At 41.1% G+C, this 23,418-nt stretch overlaps 1 protein-coding gene across 1 annotated transcript in view; it reads left to right on the top strand.

Annotated features, from left to right (window-relative positions):
- Window positions 1-13,394, top strand: part of LOC129190245 (V-set and transmembrane domain-containing protein 2-like protein) — a 49,025-nt gene extending 35,631 nt beyond the window's left edge. Inside the window, exons 2-4 of the mRNA XM_054792774.1 lie at window positions 2,592-2,761; window positions 9,088-9,132; window positions 10,148-13,394. Coding sequence (XP_054648749.1) covers window positions 2,592-2,761; window positions 9,088-9,132; window positions 10,148-10,606 — 674 coding nt within the window. The 3' untranslated portion in view covers window positions 10,607-13,394. The remainder of the gene's footprint in view (window positions 1-2,591; window positions 2,762-9,087; window positions 9,133-10,147) is intronic.
- The last annotated feature ends 10,024 nt before the right edge of the window (window positions 13,395-23,418 follow it).

The raw sequence follows: 23,418 nt of genomic DNA, 5'->3' as shown, positions 1-23,418 counted from the left end.
TTCAACTGTAATTTTGCGAGAATAATTTACTTATAATCCAAGGAAATTGTGTTTTTACGAGATTTTAAATTGTGAATAAAATTGTGATATTTTGGGGGAAAAAGTCATAATTTTACAATAATTTTATTATAATGAAAAAATAAAGTACTTTTCCAATGCTTAAAATAAAATAAAAAATAAAGGTAAAACAAAAAAACATTTCTGCAATTCCTGGCAATTATGGGAACTCTCTTGTTAAAGTTTTCATTTCAAGATGCTTGACATTGATGGGCTGAGAGGTTCTATCTATACCTGGTTGTTTTTGTTTTTTTCTAATGCCAATCAGGCATTTTTGATGATTGTCATCTGAAAAAAGATCAGCTGCTGCATTAGGACTATTTAGGATAGTTCAGACAACACATACAGTATGAATCACAAGCAGGACATCACAGAGTGTGAAGACGCTGTGAGAAGCCTCGGCAAAAATCATAACCGGTTTGAATTACCATCATGAAGCCTGTCTCTGAATGGAACTGCCGACTTTGTAATTACTGTATTTTGCAACTGCAACATGGACTCTTAGATATAGTTCTAAAATAAATAGCAATGATTTGTAAACATTAACAATGTGCTGCAATGAATTATTGCAGGTATTTAAGCATCAACAGAAACACGTTTCACTGAGGAGACAAATACTTTAAGCCGGAGCAGACATGTTAGCGTGCTGAGAGCAGGTGTTACATTGATGCCTAAAATCTGTCTTTGTTTTTTGTTTATTCTTGATTCAACTTGGAACTCTTACTCAGTAGCGCAAGGTGTGGACATACAAACATGTGTAGCCAGCAGCATTTAATAACTCAATGGCAGAGAGTACAAAGCAATTATTATGGATCTGACATTGATTAGAAAGGTCTTTATGTATACCAATGACTTGTGATAATGTAATATATATATATTAATCGTTTCTCATAGGTAATGATAAATAAGTTAAAGTTGCAGGTGAAAATGCAGTACAGATTTTGAAGGGTGTTGCAGTACAGTAGACGCCCCTACAACTTAAATAATCCGTTCCGAGAACCTTTATGTTATAGAATACATGTAAAATACATGTAAAAAAAAAATACATGTAAAAAATACATGTAAATAGCCTAATCATGTAAATAGCCTAATCCGTTCCAAGATCTTCCCAACCTCACCCCTTTGGCACTTCAAAATATTCAAAGTCTACCAAATATGGTGGGAAAATATAAGAAAACATTAGCATAAACATAGTACAGTAACATTCCAATATAAAATAAGGTAATAAATAAGATTTCTGTAAATCAATAAAACTGAAAAACAAAAACAATCCTACCGTTCACGAGATGTCTTGATCAGAAGCGCAAGTGGAGGCAGGAAGGAGGAGGAGGACTAGCCTGAGTCGAAACGCGACTCAAAGAGACTAAGAGTCAGCTGGTGTCACAGACAAACGCACACGCACTACACGATAATGCTGTGTGCAAAATTTTAATTTGTAACTTAACTTAATTGTTTATAAGTTAGTTTAAGGGGGGCTACGGAGAGGAAGGAGGTTGAAGGGACAAGCCTGTCTCTCACACAAACTAACGTACGTGCAGTATAAGTCAGCCAATGAGATGAGAGCGTAGGCGGTGCCCCGATAATCAGCCAATGAGATGAGAGTGTAGGCGATGCACTGATAATCAGCCAATGAGATGAGAGCGTAGGCGATGCCCCGATAATCAGCCAATGAGATGAGAGCGGAGGCGGTGCCCCGATAATCAGCCAATGAGATGAGAGCATAGGCGATGCCCCGAAAATCAGCCAATGAGAGCGTGATGCGTCAGAAGGCGTCACCAAGTGTTAGTCTGAACTTGCACTGACTTGAGGCATTAATAAAGTTGATTGAAAAAAAAAAAGACTTGCACTGACTTGACGCTTTATGTTATATGGAATTTCTTCTGTAATACGAAGCAAAAACTTTACATAAATTCTTTATGTTCTGTGGAATTTATGTAAAAGGAGGTTTATGTTATGCGAGGTACTACTGTATTTGCAACAGAATTGTGACATTTATACATTTGTCAGTTCGAGGCACCACTGAAACACTATAATCAGTTGTGGGCCGAGACAACAACCCACCACATGAAATTTGGGGGAGATTTGAGCTCCCGGAACAAATGTTATGACAATTTGATGCTCAGCGGCGAAAGCCAATTTTCGCCACCATGCTCCACTCACTTGCATTGATGAAACGCAAATGCTTGATTTACACATTTGCTGTCACCACGAGTTGGCACTGTGACCTGACTCGCGTCAGGGTGGGACCTGGAGCCCACACAACAGGTTTTGTGGAGATTGGACATAATGGAGTTATTTTGAGGTTTGTGGTGTTTTTATGGGGAGCCATACTTTGCCACCGTGCTATGCCAATGCACTGTGATGAAAACTTTGTAATTGATGTGCCTCCATCTGTCTAGTACACGTGGTTTAAATTTGGTAGCAATGGGACAAACCATCTAAGAGGCGCTCTTTTGCATAGCATTTTCTTCCGCCGCGAAAGCAATGATCAGTAGAAATCATGTGCTAACCTTTTCTCTGTTTTCTCTGTCCAGCCATGTTCACGGAGGTGCCTCACGATGTGACGGCTCACAGGGGTCAAGATGTGGAGATGGCCTGCTCATTCAGGGGAGCCGGGACCCCTTCCTACTCCCTAGAAATCCAGTGGTGGTACATCCGCAACCATGTGGACTGGACAGACAGACAGCCATGGGAAACCAATGAGGTAGTGTCAACGTAACAGAAAAACTGCAATACAGCCAATACATCTCATACAGTATGTTATATTAGCATCAGAGGAAGTTATACTGTTTAGAATGGTGTGCAATGATTATACATGTTTACGGCGGAATCTTTAAAGTTCAACATCCTTATTGTCATACAATCCAGAATTTGCCAAACATTTTAGGAAAAATACAACTGACATACAAATACAGACTAAATAAATGATCATTAAAATAATGTTATAAAAGATGCCATTTAAGATGTTTTTGTAAATTAAAAAGAAAAATGAATGGATTAAATAATTGTTTATTGTTAAATCTCTAAAGTTGAATGCCCCTGTTCAAGAATCAAGAACCAAGAATCTAAGCGAACATTCGCGGATACGAACACAAGCCGACTGGTCTATATTTTATTTTATTTTGCCTTGTAGTCGCTCCATCAGTATTTATACTGCTACTGTACATGCTTGACCAGTAGAGGGCACTGTGACACTGCTAATGGGACCAACAGTGCTATCTACTGGTGTGAGTCTGTTGTATGTGTAGGGGGGAAATAGATTAGACAGCTTTTGGATCAAAACTGTTTTTGAGTCTGGAGGTCAGAGTTTTTATGTTTCTGTACCGTTTCCTCGAGGGAAGCGGAACAAACAGTCCATTTCCTGGGTGGGTGGGGTCGGCGGCGATACGTCGGGCCTTCCTCTGGACACAGCCTGTGTATATTGAGTCCAGGTATGGAAGAGGACTTCCCACAATCACCTGTGTTGTTTTCACCACCTGGGATAAATTCTTCCTGTCCTGAGCTGTGCAGCTGCCATACCACACTATTGCACCAAGACAGAGGATGCTTTCTATTGTGGGCCTGTAGAAGTTTGCCAGGAGATGAGGGGAGAGACCAGCACGTTTCAGCTTCCTGAGGAAGAAGATTCTTTGTTGAGTCCTCTTCGCCAGGTGAGCTGTATTCAGGGACCAGGTCAGGTCAGATATAATGGGGATGCCCAGGAACTTGATGTTGTCAACACACTCCACCGCATCCCCTTTGATGAGGAGAGGAGCGTGCTCTGTCGTCCTGGACCTCCTGTAGTCCACAATGACCTCCTTGGTCTTGGTGGTGTTCAGTACAAGGTTGTTATCTGAACACCACCGAATAAGGTGCTGGATCTCCTCTCTGTCGTGGGTCTCATCATTGTTCGATATGAGACCCACTACTGTACGGTGGTATCGTCATGCAAATCAGATTTGGGACCAAATTTATAGAAAAATACATCCAACAGAAAAACTCAGACTAAATAAATAATCATTAAAATAATAATTAGATACAAAATATAATGACAAATATTATTTTGAAAAAAACAGTAAATGCATTAATAGATTTTTTAACACAACACAATAACTTAATAATAATCATAAACTAGTCATTAAAAAGCATAAAAAAACAAAAAACAACAACAAACAATGGATTGATTGATTTTTATTTGTGCGTTCTTTAAAGATGAATGCCCCTGCTGTTGTACAATTCAGAATTGGACCGAAACAAATATACGTTTCGCACAAAAACTCTGACTACATAAATAATGCTTACAATAATAATATGAAAATAGAATAAAAAAAAATATTTTTTTTTCAAATGAATGGATTTGCATTAATTGTGGAACCCCCCCCCATGCGGTGCAATTTGGAATTGGACTGAAATTTCCGAGAAAAATACATCTGTTACAAAAAAACTACAAAGGACTAAATACATAATCATTAAAATAATAATATAAAAACAATACAAATTTAATCATAAAAAAAAAATGAATGGATTAATTGATGACTGACACAAACACTTGTACTAAATAAATTACCATTACAATAATAATAATAATAATATCATTAAACATTTTCTAAACCAGGGGTCGCCAACCTGTCGATTGTGAGTTACTAGTCGATCTTTGGGACTTTGCCGGTCGATCGTGAGAACATTTTGGAAAAAAATTATTATCATATCACTGCCCTCACCTCCTGGAAAGCAATCGACAGGCACGCATTTTGTCCACTGACCACACCCGTACGCCTCGCCATTATCCAGGCAGCAACAGGCGAACCCCAGCCAGGAGCCCAGTCCCCAAAACCCGGCCAGAGGTACACGAGTACACCGACTCGCCTAACACCCCCCCCCCAGCAAAAAAGTCGAGCGAGAGAGGAAGGCGTGAGGAAGTGACAGCGCAACGATGTGCTTGCGCACACTACAGTAATTATTGCACGTTGATAGGGCTCAAAATGTGCCTTTGCTACCTCACAGTTAAGGCACAAATATAACTCAACAGATGTGCACCTCCAAAAAAATCTTTGAGCCGCGACGCCGCCGCTCGTTGAGGCCTGAGTGTTGTAACGCATTGACCAGCCCCTCTCTCCTCAATCTGCATGGCTCCGCCACCACACTGAGCCAACACACCAAATAGTTTGTGTCTGTGTAGGCTCTCAGTCGTACAGGAGTTGTCCATCGAGGAAAAGGCTTCTTGAGATGTCATCTGTACTTCTGTGAAGAAGGTGTCGGACGTTTCGCTCCTCATCCGAAGAGCTTCGTCAGCGAACTAATAAGTGCTGGTAGCTTAGGCCTTAAATACAGTAAGAGTGGGCGGAATTGGTGTGCCAACACCCTCCTCCTATTGGTTTGTTACACTAAGCCTGGGCGGAGTAGTGGTATAATCCTATCCTGTTATTAACACCTCCGATAAAAGGGAAGTGTCGCTCCCTGAATTGGGTATGAACGACTCTGATACTGGCTTGTTAGCATCTATTGTTCTGGCTCGGCCCTGGCTCCACCTCATTTGCAAGACTAAGAGCTGTGGGTTTTGGTCCCAGTAACCTGCTGAACACAGGGTCCAAATTAAACCTCAAACCACCATTCCGATTCAATGATGGGTTCTGTTGTTTGACAAAAATAGCTTCCTTTACTCCTCTTTCAAACCATCTGTTTTCTTTGGCCAAAATCTTTACCTCGCTGTCCTGAAAAGAGTGATTGGTAGCTTTCAGGTGTAGATGTACTGCTGATTGAGGACCACTAGAATTGTCCCTGCGATGTTGATAAAGCCTTTTTTGGAGCATTTGCTTAGTTTCCCCAATGTAGTGCTCTTTGCATTCCTCATCTTTACAGTGGATGGAATAGACCACATTGCTTTGTTTCTGGTTTGGAGCCTCGTCTTTAGGATGCACTAATTTTTGTCTCAGGGTATTTACTGGTTTGAAATAGGTAGGAATTTTGTGTTGCCATAAGATCCTCTGGAGTTTTTCGGAGACACGAAGAAAACCAACTAGCCTTCTTAGACTGCAAGGTAATTATAGGAGAGGACAGACAGCTACTTACAGAGGTCTTTAGAAAGGCCATACACACTGACCAATACCTGCTTTTTGAATCAAACCATCCACTACAACATAAACTAGGGGTTATTAGGACCCTCCAACATAGAGCGGAACAAATACCAACTAGTGCTGAGGGAAAGAAAAAGGAGACACAACATGTCCAGAGAGCGCTCTCAACCTGTGGGTACCCACGGTGGGCTTTTAACAAATGTCAAAAGAAGAGAGTAGGGAAAGAAACCCAAAAGTCCACAGAAGCAAAAAGGAGAGGAATGGTAGTCCCTTATGTAGCGGGGGTCTCCGAAAAACTCCAGAGGATCTTATGGCAACACAAAATTCCTACCTATTTCAAACCAGTAAATACCCTGAGACAAAAATTAGTGCATCCTAAAGACAAGGCTCCAAACCAGAAACAAAGCAATGTGGTCTATTCCATCCACTGTAAAGATGAGGAATGCAAAGAGCACTACATTGGGGAAACTAAGCAAATGCTCCAAAAAAGGCTTTATCAACATCGCAGGGACAATTCTAGTGGTCCTCAATCAGCAGTACATCTACACCTGAAAGCTACCAATCACTCTTTTCAGGACAGCGAGGTAAAGATTTTGGCCAAAGAAAACAGATGGTTTGAAAGAGGAGTAAAGGAAGCTATTTTTGTCAAACAACAGAACCCATCATTGAATCGGAATGGTGGTTTGAGGTTTAATTTGGACCCTGTGTTCAGCAGGTTACTGGGACCAAAACCCACAGCTCTTAGTCTTGCAAATGAGGTGAAGCCAGGGCCGAGCCAGAACAATAGATGCTAACAAGCCAGTATCAGAGTCGTTCATACCCAATTCAGGGAGCGACACTTCCCTTTTATCGGAGGTGTTAATAACAGGATAGGATTATACCACTACTCCGCCCAGGCTTAGTGTAACGAACCAATAGGAGGAGGGTGTTGGCACACCAATTCCGCCCACTCTTACTGTATTTAAGGCCTAAGATACCAGCACTTATTAGTTCGCTGACGAAGCTCTTCGGATGAGGAGCGAAACGTCCGACACCTTCTTCACAGAAGTACAGATGACATCTCAAGAAGCCTTTTCCTCGACACCAAATAGTTGTGGTTTGCTCATGAAGCTGACGCCACAACCCCAACCCGGACCAAGAACCACAGAAGTGGGAGTGTAGGGGTGCCCAAAGTGCGGCTCAGGGGCCATCTGTGGTCCGTGGCTCATTAGTCATTTGTCAAAAAAACAAAACAAAATAAAATAAACAGCAAAAATGATAATAAAAAAAAATACAGCAAATAGATCTTGTGCAGGTTCACGGCCGAGACCATGGATCTTGGTATCAAAAAGGTTGGTGACAACTGGTCTAAACAATGTATGAATTGATATTTATTTGTGGAATCTTTAAAGTTGAAGGCACCAAAATTGGAAATAAAATCCTAAAAAATAATAATATAATTACAGTAAAAAACATATACTGCTCAGAGCCACCAGGGGGCATAATAGTATAGTACAGCTTAGGTTCCCAATGTGGGGTACGCCAATTTTCATTGGGGGTACGTGAATAGAAATGAAAAACAATTAGCACTCACTATTACGAGCGCACCTGAATGCCTCATAGCACAGAGCGCATAGTCATAGCAGAAAGAAGTAAGTTTGATGACTATGTTGTGTGTTAAGAGTGTTTAATCTTGAAGATTTAATTTATATTGGTGTTCCAATGCTTGCACTGTGAAAACCTGTCAATGTGTGTCCAATGACAGAGTGGAGATTCCCCTGAAAATGAGGTTTTATTGCTGCTTGTGTGTATTTTTGTACTTTGGGTACTGCTTTATCATGTTTGTTCAACTTTGTCTTTCAATTGGGTATCAAATTAATATGCAGATTTAAATCATAGCGATTGCAAGTGGACAAAAATGATGATCAAGTTCAACCCATTCAAAGGGAAGGATCCCAACATCCGACTGAAATAAAACATATATACAGTAAGATCAATACTTAGATACTTTATTCATCTCCAATATAAAGTCACATCTTATCTATTTACAGTATCAGTGCTCATGTAAATCTTTCTATCAACATTTGACTATGCACAATACAAATTTTTGAATCAGAATTACTTACTATAAAATGAATTAAGCAGTTAATCATGTTTAATATTTCAATATAATGAAATGTAAAATAGTTTAAGTTTTTTAAGTGTGCAGCAGTAGGGGGTACATGGCTTCAAGTCAAATGTCTGAAGGGGTACGCGACTGTAAAGACTTTGGGAAGCACTGTAGTACAGTCTTCCCTCACTACATTGTGGTTTGAACATTGCTCCCTCACTTGACTATGGCCTATTATTAGTCCAAAAATATTGAAAGACAAGTCATATATAGTATTTATACATTAAGGAGACATTACATTACCTTCACACTGCATGGAGTCAGCCATGGCATGTCTGACATGACATAGTGAAAAAAAGTTATCCTCCCATTCCTTGTGAAAGTGGTAAGCTTTTAGCTCCTCACTTTGTCCTTCTTCCCCACTCCGTTTGAAACCCTTTCTTAAGTTTAGAATAAATAAATTAGGGGGCTAACTAGTTAGCTCCGTAGCATGCTATGCTTAAAGCCATGGCCGTCTCGTGTGTCCCTGCAGTGATCCCGTGGCCTGCGCATAACAGTTGTGCAATGTGATGAATAATAGGAGTTGCAAGGTGACTATAGGGGTGTTATTTCATGTCTATGGGGCTCTAATAATGGTTTAAAAAACATATTTAGAAAGTCATAAACAGATTTTCTATGCTTTAACTACAAAAATATTCCATTTATTAATTGTGACTCCTACTTTGCAGAAATTCACTTATCGTGTCTGCAACCAATTAACAACGATAAACGAGGGACGACTGTATATGGCGATAGCTATGATATGCTGCAATGTATTCCAATTCTACATTTTCTTTACTTTCTTTGCTTCTCTAATTGAGATTCTTTACATTTTCACTGTTTTTTCAGGTAGCTCCAGAGGAGGAGATGCCAAAGGATGCTACAAAGATAAGTGTGAGTTAATAACATCTCTGTGAAGAAGAATCGTAATCCTAGATGATGGCATGAGGCACAACCGCCTTCTGATTACATTTACATTTCTTCTTCTGGCTGATTAGACTGATTGTAGTTGTTGCTTATCCCATTTCACACACACAAGGATTGAATTTATTTATTTATTTTCTAAAGCACTCCAAGCATCTCTTCAACAAGTTCCCTTTATCCTCGACGGCTTTCATGGCCACGCAAAGGCACCGCTAGCAATGCGGCCTCACTGAAGAAACAGATGCCTTTTTCTAAGTACAGCAACGGCATGAAAACGCAAAGTGTACTTATACCCCTTCCTGGTTTCCACGGTAACCAAGGCATAGAACTGTATGCAGCAAATGTGTCGTTTTTTTCCTTAATTAATTGTAAACTTTAAATGCATCATATCTACAGACGTTTGACATTTATCCCTCAGTAAATCACTGTACACTTTCACACACTGATAAGCCCCTAGTTGAATCTCTGTTCTTCATTATGTTGATGATAAAGATGGAATATGCAAATGTGTTCTAGATTTTTATAGACACGAATTAATCACTGCGTGCGAGAAACAAACACTCTGAGATGGCGAGTCATTAAAAGTGGTGCTGGGGACTGTTTGGAACTGTTTGTTAATGAGGGTGAAACCGTCACCCTCATTAAACCTCTAAGCCACTATGCAACCAATGTTATAACAATCTTAACATCAAGTCATTCAAATGTAAGAAGAAGATAACCTATATAATAAAAATATTAATATAATGACGCATTCTGTTCTTCTTTTATTCTTGAGGTCATTTAAACCATATTGTACTGAGCAGCCAGGACAGAGGCATGTTTAGCACTTGCCATATTTACAAAAATAGTATTAATGATACATTATTATTTTCTTGCAATACTGAGGCTTTGTCCATATTGTACTGAGCAGCTAGGACGGGCATGTACCTAAATACTTTCTTATTATTTATGCTTAATCGGATATATTTTTCTCATTTGTTACCAGGTGGTGAAGGTCGTAGGAAGCAACATCTCCCACAAGCTCCGCCTCTCCCGGGTCAAGTCGTCTGATGAGGGCACCTACGAATGCAGAGTCATCGACTTCAGCGATGAGGAAGCGGGGGTGCGCCACCACCGCGTGCGGGCCTACCTGCAGGTGGTAGCAGAGAGCGACATCGTCACCAGTAACCAGTACGACAACTTCCAGCTGCTGGACGATACCAAGAGACAGTCGGGGTACGTCGAAGGGGAGTTCCACAGCAGCCCCAAAGGGCACGCTCACAGCCAACCCCAAAGCGAGGGGCGCCCCCAGGGGCACAGCAAGCGACCTTCCTCCCCCGCCCCCCACCACAGTCATCCTGGTAGGAGTGATCATCAGCAAGCAGGCAGGGAGCTGAGGAAGAGGGATGTGGACAGTAACCATAGCAACAATGACTGCTCCAATGAGCCCAGCTGTGTGCTGTAGAGTAATCTGATTACATCAGCAGGGTGGGGGGGACACACAAAAATGGCATAAAAGCCACACTTCCCACACAGTGCAGAACCTTACCATGTCATAGAAAAGTACAGGTCCATGCTGGGATTGTTGACTGTAGTACGTAAATCACTAAAATGACCCATTGAACTCCACTCTATGTCATTGGCATACTACATGACATACAGTAAAGCTGCTTTCACAATCATACTTGCTTGACTGCAGAAGAACTGGAATGCCACCCAGTGGAGCGCAGACCTCTGCCAAGGCCACAAAACAAAATAGCTCATTTTTTCACAGCTGTAAATGACATTAGTGGTGCGCCCTGTAAGTTGTGCTCATAATGCTTCAGAAGACATGCTAGCATACATGTAATACAAATATGCTCAAAGTTTTACAATCATTAAACAAATGTTCAATGACTTATGGGCAATTAGAAGTCCCGCCCGTGCCCCTGCAAAGGCATTTTGCTTGGTAGTGGCCATGTTTTTCAACCAAAGTTGCTAAAATTTTACAGAAGTGTGCTTGTCAGCCCCCGAAAGATGTGTTCTGAATTTCGCGGTGATTCGGCTAAACACCTTAAAGTTACAGCAGCTGTTTTGTAGTGAAGCTGTGTGAGAAATATTAAGTCAATCCGACTTACGGGGTTTAAAAAAAAGAGCCACTATGTGGTGTATTTGTTTAAAAAATAATAGCACAAGTAACACAATAGAGGTGGATGTTTCTACAAATGTTCACCCTTTTGTTTACAGCGGTTCATGCATGAGTAGAGGAGTTAAGCCTGTATTATGCTTCAGAGTCATCGCTACGCTTCCCCTTCTAACGGCGTCTTGATTGATTTATAGCTCTTCGACAGGGCTGACGCGTGTTTTGCAAAAACAAAACAAAAACAGCTCTCATTGAGTAGTTATTTAGTTTACAGTGTAGTTGTAAACAATGGTGACTGCGACATCCAGATTGTTGTTGATTGATGTGGAACATCAGTCACGTTCATTGCATGTGTTGCTTTAAAACCGCTCATATTTACATCTTTCATTTATATCGTTCAACTGTTCGTATTTGCGGATTGCATATTTCTTGGCTGAGATGCGCCTCAATTTGCACCGGTGTTATTTTGGTTTTAGCTGACTTCTTGGTGCTTTCACAGAAGGGCAAAACGAAAGTGATGTACGAAAAAAAGCCTGCCAATCACAGCCCTGCACCGTCGCCGTTGACTCCAAGTTAGAATTTTGTGGAAGTGGTTTGGAGAGGAAGCTGGCATAGCTTCTGCGGGCACTGTGATGCTGGAGCATAATACCGCCTTACCTTATACACACAAATGTGAAAATATTGGGACACCCAACGGGATAACCTTACAACTGAGGTAGAATGTTCCATTTTTAATAATCAGATTTGCACCAAGATGTCATGAGTTCTTCAGTTAGTAGTTTTTGCACAGTATGCCACTTCCTGGTTTGTGGAGGATGACAGACGACGTTAGGACTGGACGGCTCGTGCGATTTTGATTCTAAGACTGAATCTTAGCTGTTCCATTCAGTGCCCAGTAAAGAAAAGAAAATCGAAATTGATCGAAACTGCAAAAATGTAATTGTTTTTATTCTGCGCCCATGCGCCACACCTCAACAAAGTTATGGTTTGCTGAATTTGTTTGTGTTATCCTGCACACTAGTAACAAACTAACCAACTTTTGACTATTGATCAAGTAGAGTGCAGATCAATCGCCCGGTTGATCTACTGAGTGGTTCGTGGAAGATAACGTAAAATGTCATGAATAATTATAATAATAATAAGACTCCTCGTTGCTGAATCTACACCAAAATGTGATGGGTTTTTCCTTTATCCTCGCGCCACCCTTGTACAAAGTTTCATGGAAAACGCTTATGTATTTTTTTGCATAATCTTACTAATACAAATGCGGCGATCAAAAGAAGCTCGACCTGTGAAGTACAATGTTTCACATTTGTCTTTTTTAACCATCGTAAGTAAATGGTGCTTTTATTTGGTGAACTGGATCTACTCTTTGGTGATGAGAAAATTGGTGTAGTTTCATTGATAATATTAATAATACTAATGTTCTTCTGCTGCTCATCAATCATTAAGCCTCAATTAAGCCTCCACTGTAAGCCTCTAATCTACTTTGTATATAAGACTGTATGATTTGAAATAAAGTGAATGCATGTTCAGTAATTTCCCTAAAAAAAAACTTTTTCAACTAAATATATACTTAGATAGTGATTTTGTTTTTAGTTTTTTCTCCATGAATTCTCGTCGGTTCTGGATATTTTTTCCTCCATTACTTTTTCCATTGCGTTTCCAAAAGTGCTGTACAGACAGATGAATGATTCTTATCTATCTTAGTATTATTGTACTTACATAAACTACCACAGTACCGTATATCTGACATGTCTACAAGAGCTTGGACGGCCATTCCGAGCAGTTTGTGTCTGCGGGAATGATTTTAAGAGATTCTTCTCTATTTCACCTTTGCTGCCACAAACAATTATAATAATAACAATAATAATAACCTTTTTGTGTGTGTGCTTGAGCGCAAAAGGACACTACTTCACTCCCAAGGATCAAATGGGACAAATGGAATATTTGGGAAGGGTTTTTTTGTGTAACTTTCTGCTATTAACAACGCTACTCGGAGGACACTTTGGAATGATTTGATTTGATGGCTAGTCAAGGAAAGGAGGGAAAGTGTACATTTGTGCTATAAAGGTTTGAGCTCATGCTAAAGTGTATGCTTTTACCAAATAAAATAAATTGCATACAAACAGTGGCCATGGTGGTGACTGAAATGATGCTGTGCCATGCAGGACTACATAAACATACTATACAACAGTGATCCCCAACCCCCGGGCCGTGGGTCATTTGGTACCGGGCCGCACAGAAAGAAAAAATAACTTCCATTATTTCAGTTTTTAAAATGTTTTATTTTGAAAAGTGACCGGATTCTCTCTGTTACATCCGTCTCACTTGACGCATGTCCATCGTGTGTGTGCTAACTTTATCTCATGCCGCACAGATAGACTACTACTGTATTTCTACCATTTTTCTTTCACCTCATATTTGGTGTCAAATGCTGATACTACGTGGGAATGCATAAAGGTAAGTTTTGATGACTTATTGAGTGCTAATGTGCACATTTGTCTCAAGTTAATTCATGCTAGCACACTGCCTTTTCCCACACACGTCAAACAGGATGTAATAATCTCTCTGGAAAAACTTGGCTGGAACTTGAACTGGTGGATGGTGGGTCGGCATTCATTTTGTACTTTAAATTTGATGTTATTCATGTCTTAGTTTTACACAATACATCATAAATAAGATAAATTAGATCGCTATAATGTACGAACCCACACCACCCCCCACCCCCCACCCGGTCCGCGGGAGATTTGTGGGAACACAAGCCGGTCCGTCGGTTAAAAAAAGGTTGGGGACCACTGCTATACAACACACAGAAAAATTGTGTTTTCGTAGGCTTTTTTTCTTTCCGTATACCCTTTGACAAGGATATCAGTGGCATTAAGCTTGATAAAAATGGCGATGGGCAACACAAGGCAACTCCTGACTTGTGGACACCTATCCAATGGTACGCACACTATAATCTGCTACAGATTTTTAGTTAGTCTTGTGATGAGTGTCTCTATAAAATGTGTTAAATATGATAAATGTGCAGAATGACAGGTGCCTCACTCCTGCCAACACACCACTAATACTAGGAGGGAACGATAATTTGTTTTTAAAGGTAAAAACTTACTTTTTAATTGCTACTATACATACATTTGGGTCTTTGGAGTGTCTTTGGAGCCATCAAGTGTGAAATTACATAACGTAAGCAAGTTTTTTTGGTCAGAAAATGTGAAAATGTGTTTTTCAGCAAGACGTTCAGATGTTGGCCACATTGTGATGTAACTATTTGGGTAATTTACAGAGGACCACTCTCACGCCATGACTTCGGTTGTTTTCTCATGACTACACAGAACCATTATCATGTCAAAGCCAAAACCTATGCACAGTTTTGTTGTTGGATTGTTTGGAGTGGGGTTTTAAGTGTGCTCTAATTCTTCAAATTGGGGTATTTTGACCAAAGCATGTGACAGCCATGTTATTAAGACACAGAGAAACTGCTTTAATCTATGAAAAAATTGTATGTCTCCTTTAATGTAAGTGCTGAATGCCAGGGACCTCATTCCTGTCGACGCATCCTGTCATGCTGCATCTGGAATACTGGAAATTTATTGATAGTACAGTAATAGCAATGAGCAACATTTTATTGTAATCCTGATTATTAACAAACTGCTAAGACAAGACATCATAAAATAATATTTGTAATAATATGTATTCGGTAATTTGTAACAGTTGGATTAATAACCACGTATGTAAGGGTTCCTTGACCAAAGTTAATTCATGACTTTGATCAAAAGTGTTCTTTAAAACTTGTTTTCCAGGCAAATTATAATGTATTCATACAAAGGTTCAATTACGAGCGTATAGACATTCTAATACGTACTATTGTGCGTCCTGCTATTAAAGCGAATGCTTTTACGCAGGTGTGTAACAGGAGGCGTCAAAGGCCTGCCCCCCAACCACCACCACCATGACTAATGGTGCTATTGCCAGCATTGGCAGAAGGATAAATAGCGGCAGCACACAAGCAGATAAAGAGGCAACAACGCTCCACATTTACAAACATTAAGATAGGCCGCCTAAATAGAAAAAGGTGCCGCCCTTGTTTCCTCACACAGAAAGGCTTGTCCGTTTATTACGGAGCAACGAGGTGGGAGTCTTAGGGTCTCCCCACTTTACTAGAGAGGTGATGCGATAATGGAGGTGGGGGACTCAGCTTGCTCCTCCATTTAAAAATAGGCTGAATGGCATCAAGTGATAACGGCTTTGATGGGAGATACGTGGGCTAGCCCTGGACAACAATTGTTACACTACATTGTTCACCTTGTGTGACAGCATTGCGTTATGTGCTCGTTCCTCCCAAATAGCAACTCTTAAAAGCCAGCAGCATAGTTTGATGATATTTCAAAGGCTCATCCACTGAGTTAACAAATGAGTAAAACAATATTTGTATCATCTACTTGTAATAAATATTTACTCACTCAGCTAACAGGTTAATAAAAGAATATTATCCTACACAAGCAAAACAGCAAAAAGTGGTATTTATTTGCTCAATAACAAATATATAACAAAATGGGCTAGAAAGAAAGTGGTGTTATTAAAATTTGGCATTTTCAGTGTTTGCACATTTTTAAATGATTCTTTTTTTCATTGATGAATTATTTGTAATTATTTGGTATATATATTTATTATCTGTAAGCCAAACTTCCACAGTCTTTTGCTAGTTTCCTGTGTCATGTCCCGGCAATAGATACCTCCATTCACCAAATAAATATTCACTAACTCAAAATTAAGCCAGGGTATGACAAATTTGGGTCTTAAAAAAAGTGGAGGCCAATAATTTATTGTAATTATGAAAGTGCAATACAGCCGGGGGCAGGCAGTTTGTCTTCTGTCAGAAATCAAAGGAAGAATTCTGATTAACATAAAGATCAGTGAAATGAAAATGGAATAAAATGGTCGGTGTTCATGACACCAAAAAAAGTTGGAAAAAAACGATCAAAATGAAAGTACTCAATAAAACATTTTTGTCATATTCCTGTCATAGACAAATAAACGACTATGAAATAGGAGACAACACTGCCAGACTATGTTCCTGGAAGCAAATTCAAACACATGCAGATAGCAACAAATAGCACATTAGCCTCCTGGCTAGCATGTCAGTTAGGAATTAGCACAGTATTAGCCGTCGGCACGAGGCTGGTTACTATGGAGCATATTAGCAGGAGAAATGTGAATAGACTTACTGCCAATGTATCCTCTAAACTGCACGCCTGCGCAATCACGCACTGCTCCAGCGTTCTCAGCGCAGAGCAAATTTATGCAGCGCACAAAATAGAATCCAACAATGAACTGCAAATAAAATAAACAATGAACAAAATAATTTATTCTGTACCATTTTGCAATGCAACTCCACGTGAGTGAAAGGCGACAGCAAGCGGTAACAACATAAAACACAATGACGAACACTATTGAAAGGACATATTGGTCATATATTAGCATGCTAATGGTAAAAATTACATGACATATGTAGTATATAACATGGGTATAGTATATATGTATACATAGCGATAATATGTAAGTATAATATTGCTCATATGTATATAACAGTATATATGTATCTTCCTGAGAGCCAATATATTTATTTGTGTCCACTTTAAGGGAAGGAATGGGCCCTGTAATGTAAAATGTATGCAGTAGGACAATCAGGTTTGCTAATGACCAACATTCACACTTTTCAATCAAGACATTCCTTTGTAGGAAAGGCCCTCACTTCAGTCATTTACAACGCTGGAGATAAGACATCACAGGGATAACATGACTGCAAGGAAATTTACGAGCAGAATATGTCATAACGGATGCGACCACGCCGCAATACACTTTCCCACAAGAAACCAGACCAAGTGGAGCTGAGTCGGAATGTTCTTCTGCGAGAAGCAAGCCAGTAGTGGAAGCTCAAAGAGGACCCTTGGAGATATGAAAGAATCCCCTTCCCTTGACCCCAGGGGTATAAGGATAAGGAGGAGTCTGAGCTGGGAGAGGGCAGACATTTCCAGAGGAACCAGGAGCAGAGGAGCAGTCTCCCTTTTCGGGACAGACGCCTGGAATTGTATCTTTTTGCTTCAATTAATCACACCGTAAAATAAATCTATACAGTGAATCTGAAACTGACAGAGGTTTGGTGATTTTTGTTTCGACAATGAAAATTTCCCGCGCTAACACTGTCCAGCCAATGATAAGATTTTTTTTTACTTACGCAGCCAAGCAATGCATTAACAGCGCGTTACGTACCACATGCCTCTGTTTTCCAGGTTAGGTATAGCTAATGGGGCAGCGGAGTTAAGCGAGCTGCAGGCTGCTTGCTAGCCCGTGTTATGGCAAAACGACCGGGCAGTACCACATCCACGCACTAATCCAAAGCGGTTCTTTTAAGGGAGGTGAAAAGAGGTGAAAGTGGGTGAGATTTTTTCTTTTTCGAATGCTGAAAAGCTAAAGTAGGAAGTGTGCACTGAATGTCGTGTAGCGTAACTGTGCATGTAGTACTAGTGTGCTTTTATTTTGATGGCCGGATATACCGAAAACAGAGTGTTACCGAAGAGACCGGAAGATGGTTGTTTTTTTTGGTTGACAGTTTTTAATAACATTGTTTTATTTAGACAAACATAACAAAACATATACAACAAATATGGTATCAATTTCAACTAAATTTCCGGGATGAAATAGTGCCACAACAGGCTGTTTCAAAACAGAAAGGAAATTAGAGTATACATAATACAAAATAAATGGTAAACAAGAAAAAAAGGGAAAATGAAATGATAAACTAGGGGTTTCCTACAAGATTCTGATCATGGATTGGGTGAGATACAGTAGTTCTACGGCTTGTTTTGTCTGAGGTAATAACGCTACATTGTGAAGGTTGGCCACTCATATGCAAAATACCACAGAATGGAAGTTGGACTACCTCAAGTTGTCAGGTCTTGGACGGATGTGATACTACAAGTGTGCACGTCTGATGGCGCTCATAGAGAGCCAAGGAATGCTCAGGTCGTTTGTATGTATGCTCAAACATTTAAAAAATTAGAGGGAACATTTGCTGACTGCCATCTTGGCAGGCTTTTCCACGGTCGACTGACTAGTGGTTTTTGGCTTTTTATTTCCATCTGCGGGGCAGTAGCATTTGTCCCACTATGTTTGCTGAGGCAACTGACAAGGCGAATGGTGTCTTTTAGAAATGACAAGCTTACTCCATCTTACTCCAAGCAAGCCTCCTCCAGAACCAGAATAACTGACAATTTTTATTTTTAGTTTTTTTAAAATGGTAAATATTTCAATATTTGAGTACACATCTAAATGTTATTTTTCACAGCGGAAATAATAAGATTAATGTGTTTTGGTGTCATGTGCACTTTAAGCTAACTTGCCAACATCCTATAACAAAAAAAAGCTTGCAGGACCAATCGTTTCCTGTAATTGTGCACATGTAGTTTGGTCTAACCAGGACTTACCGTTAGGCAAACACAGGCAATTGCCTTGGGCCCTTACATTTTCAGAGGCCTCCAAATGTCTCATAAAAACGGATTATTTTTATTGAGTACATGCAGTTTGTACGGTGGCCGAGAAGTGTAAAACACGTTAACAAAAAGCACAACAAATTACAATTACACCACCCGGAAGGGGATGGTACTAAATCCCAGAGTTATAGGCAGTGATGACGTTTGGACTAGTCGGCTCCAAGTAGTTGGTACATTCGTGGCCGAGAAGTGCAAAACACTTTATCAAAAAGTAAAAGAAAATACAATTATACCACCCAGAAAGGGATTGTCCCACACAAATCAGACAGGAAGTGGTAACATTTGGAGTTGTGGCGGGTGTTAATGGGGGACATTGGCATCATGTTTTGCCCGTTTTGTGGCCGTTCTTGAGCTGCTTGACGCAATTTTGTTACATATGTGGCCGGTTGTTGGAGGTTTTAAATGGTACTTACCAGACGGAAAGAAAAGATGTACTTCAGGAGTCCATCAAATATTTTAATGAGGGTATAACAGGGGTACAATCCCCTTCTGAGTGGTCATATTACTGTTGTAGTCTAAATTCACATGCTTAAAACTTCATCAATGCATAATCTATTGTGATTGTCTCGACTGCTCCCACCTCCCTTCCTATGCAATGGACTACCCCATGTTACTGCGCAAGTGCAGATTTATTCCAGAAAACGGTAGCAAAACAAACCTGTTGCCGTGGTTTGGAGAAAAATTAAGCGGAGTTACCCCAGTGGAGCGGAGAAAAGGAGAAGGCAAGAGGAAAACAAACAGTTTTTATCAAAACTACCAAAAGTGTCAACCTTTTTCACAGTCACAACTGGACACACTCCTCTGTGAATTACCACCTTATCGTGGTGGAGGGGTTTGATCCCAGGAGCTATGTTGTCTGTGGCTATATGTCCCTGGTAGGGTCTCCCAAGGCAAACAGGTCCTAGGTGACGGGCCAGACCAAGAGTGATTCAGAAGATCCTACGAATAAACAAAAGAGGAGGGACCACACCTCGCCCGGACATGTGATACTGGAGCCTCACCCTAGAGCCAGGCCCAGGGGAGGGGCTCACAGGCAAGCACCTGGTGGTTGGGCCTTCATCCATGAGGCCCGGCCGGGCCCAGCCCGAAGAAGCCACACGGGATCTCCCCCCCATAGACCCACCACCTGCAGGGGCAAGCATAAGGGCAATGCTATGTGTGCTATGTGTTTTGGGTGGCGGTCAAGGGCGGGCACCTGGGCGACCTGGTCTTCAGCGGCCAAATCTGGTTCTTGGGACATGGAATGTCACTTCTCTGGTGGGGAAGGAGCCCGAACTTGTGCAAGAGGGTGAGACATTCCGACTAGACATAGTCGGACTCACCTCGACCCCCAGTTTGGGTTCTGGAACCAAACTCTTCGAGAGGGGCTGGACCTTGTTGTAATCTGGAGTTGCCGCAGGGGAGAGGCGGCAAGCTGATGTGGGCTTATAATAGCCCCCCGGCTCGGTGCATCTGTGTTGGAATCAGCCCCGGTGAACGAGAGGATCATTTCCCTACCCTGCCGTCAAGCTGAAGAAGGAGTCCTCTCGAGCATGGATGGCTTGCGGGACTCCTGAAGCAGCTGACAGGTACCGGCAGCCAGGCGGCACGCGGCTTCGGCAGTGGTTAAGGCAAAAACTCGGGTTTGTGAGGAGTTCGGCAAGGCCATGGAGCACGATTTTCGGTCGGCCTCGAAGAGGTTCTGACAAACCAAAAAGGGGAAGCAGTGCCCGGTCCACACTGTTTACAGTGGGGACAGGGCACTGCGGTCGCTGAGCCGGAAGGCAAACCTCTCAATTTACCTGTCGATCTATGTTCCCACCCTCACCTATGGTCATGAGCTTTGGGTTGTGACCAAAAAGGGCTGAAATGAGTTTCCTCCGAAGGGTGGCTGAACTCACCCTAAAAGATGGTGGATGGGTGAGGGTGAGGAGCTCAGTCATCCGGGAGGAGCTCAAAGCAGAGCCGCTGCTCCTTCACATCGAGAGGAGCCATTTGAGGTGGCTCGGGCTTCTAATCCGGATGCCTCGCGGACGCCTCCATGGTGAGGCGTTCCAGGCATGCCCTGCCGGGAGAAGGACCTGGGAAAGACCGAGGACACGTTGGCGGGATTATGTCTTGCGACTGGCCTAGCAACGCCCTGGTGTTCTCCCAGTGGACCTGGAGGAGGTGGCCGGGGACCGGGAAGTCTGGGCTTCCCTACTGAGACTGCTGCCCCCGCAACCCGGACACGGATAAGCGGAGGAAACTGGATGGATGGATGGATGGACACGACGAGGAGAATGCAGTAGATTTAGGGATGAAGCTGAGAGTGACGCTTTTCATCACAAAGATGTGAGTATTAAAGCAGTAAACTATATTAGATGTTGCTTAATGTTCCTATCAATTACAGTACGAAATCAATTACAGTTGAGATGATTCACTTGGGAGGTAATAATCCCCCCGGAGGATTTTTGTTTAGCTCAGGAAATAGAATTTTGTCATATTCACGCTTGTAAATAGATAATAAATTATTATAAAAGTATTAACAATATTATTATATAATATATGATGATATATTATTATTATTATTATTAATAAAATATTTTAATAGTTTCTTTTGGGCTAGGTGTATAAACATGGCAATGTAACTAGTGACTTAAGCTGACCGACAACTGTAACAGATTTCAAAAACAGGAAAAAAGTGGCCTAAATTTCACCTTTAAATCACCTTTTGTAAAAATGGAATTAAAATAAAAAAAAAAAACTTTTGTCAGTGCAGTACAAGGGTGTGGAGGGCCCCAATCACTTAGGGGCTATCCTTTGATGATTTAAAACATTACCAGCACTTCTTTCCTAGGCGCACTGATTTGACATAGCCCATAGGAGCTAATACTACTTCCGTCAACAACAGCAGCATAGAAACGACGACACTTACAATGTCCGCTGTCATTGGGATGACAAAAATAAAACTGCTTATCTTTTGTGTTTAATGATTTTTTTTAATTAAGCATGATAATGCAATTACCGTCCCTCACTTGAAATGTGTATCCATCCATCCATTTCCTATGCCGCTTATCTTCATTAGGGTCGCGAGGGTATGCTGGAGCCTTTCCCAGCTGACTTTGGGCGAGAGGCGGGTTACACCCTGGACTGGTCGCCAGCCAATCACAGTGAAATGTACAGACCCTTTCCAAAAAATTACAATGTCATGGAAAAGTTGTTTAATTTCCATAATTCCATTCAAAAAGTTAAACTTTCATAGATTATAGATTCAGGGCCCACAATTTAAACGATTTCAAGTATTTATTTGTTTATTTTTACATAATTTGGGCTTCCAGCTCATTAAACCCACGAAAGCAGGAATTCAAAAAATTAGAATACTGCGAAGAAATCAGCCCAAATTTTGCACGGCATGAATGTTTTAAACTGAGTGTCACACACTAATCATCTACTAAACTCAAATCACCTGCACAGGCTTCCCCAGGTGTCATTAAATTGCTTCAGTTTGGTTCAATTGTCTCAGTTGGGTTCAATATGGAAGACTGCAGACATGACAACTGGCCAGAAGACCATCATTGATACCCTCCATAGGATGGGTAAGCCACAAAAGTTCATAGCTAAGGAGGCTGGTTGTTCACGGAGTGCTGTGTCCAAGCATATCAATGGAAAGTCTAGAGGAAGGGCAAAATGTGGCAGTAGAAGATGCACCAGCAAAAGAGATGACCGTGGGCTTCAGGTCCAATGGTTTGGAGGAAGACTGGTGAGGAACAGAACCCAAGCTGCCTGAGGTCCAGTGTGAAATATCCACAGTCCGTCATGATTTGGGGTGCAATGTCCGGTGCAGGTGTTGGTAAACTCTGCTTTCTTAAATCCAAGGTCACCCCAACAGTCTACCAGAATGTTTTAGAGGACTTCATGATTCCTTCTGCTGAGGATCTGTATGGAGATGCAGATTTCATCTTCCAGCAGGACCTGGCCCCTGCCCATACCGCCAGAAGCAGCAGAACTTGGTTTGATGCCCATGCCATCACAGTGCTTGACTGGCCAGCCAACTCACCGGACCTAAACCCCATTGAGAATCTATGGGGTATTCTCAAGAGGAAAATGAGGGGCACCAGACCCAACAACAAAGAAGCACTGACAGCAAGCATCAAGGAAATCTGGGCTTCCATAACTCCCAGGCAATGCCACAGGCTGATTGCTTCAATGCCACGTCGCATCGAGGCAGTGATTAAGGCAAAGGGATTCCCAACCAAGTATTGAAGATTGACATATCGTTTTGAAAGTACCATATTTTCATTGATTTGATGTGATCCTAATTTCTTTCTTTTTTCCCTGCAAAAACAGAAGTAAATGGTGATTTCTTCACAGTAGTCTAATTTTTAGAATTCCTGTTTTGTGGGTTTAATGAGCTGGAAGCCTAAATTATGTAAAAATAAACAAATAAATACTTGAAATCGTTTAAATTGTGGGTCCTGAATCTATAATCTATGAAAGTTTAACTTTTTGAATGGAATTATGGAAATTAAACAACTTTTCCATGACATTCTAATTTTTTGGAAAGGGTCTGTATGTAGGTAGGTATGAGTACATACCGATGCATATTACATTTTTGTTAGACTTTTATGAGCAGGAGTG

This window comes from Dunckerocampus dactyliophorus, chromosome 1, assembly GCF_027744805.1.
Source record: "Dunckerocampus dactyliophorus isolate RoL2022-P2 chromosome 1, RoL_Ddac_1.1, whole genome shotgun sequence".
NCBI classification, from domain to species: Eukaryota; Metazoa; Chordata; class Actinopteri; order Syngnathiformes; family Syngnathidae; genus Dunckerocampus; species Dunckerocampus dactyliophorus.
This window is presented reverse-complemented; position numbering and strand designations above follow the sequence as displayed.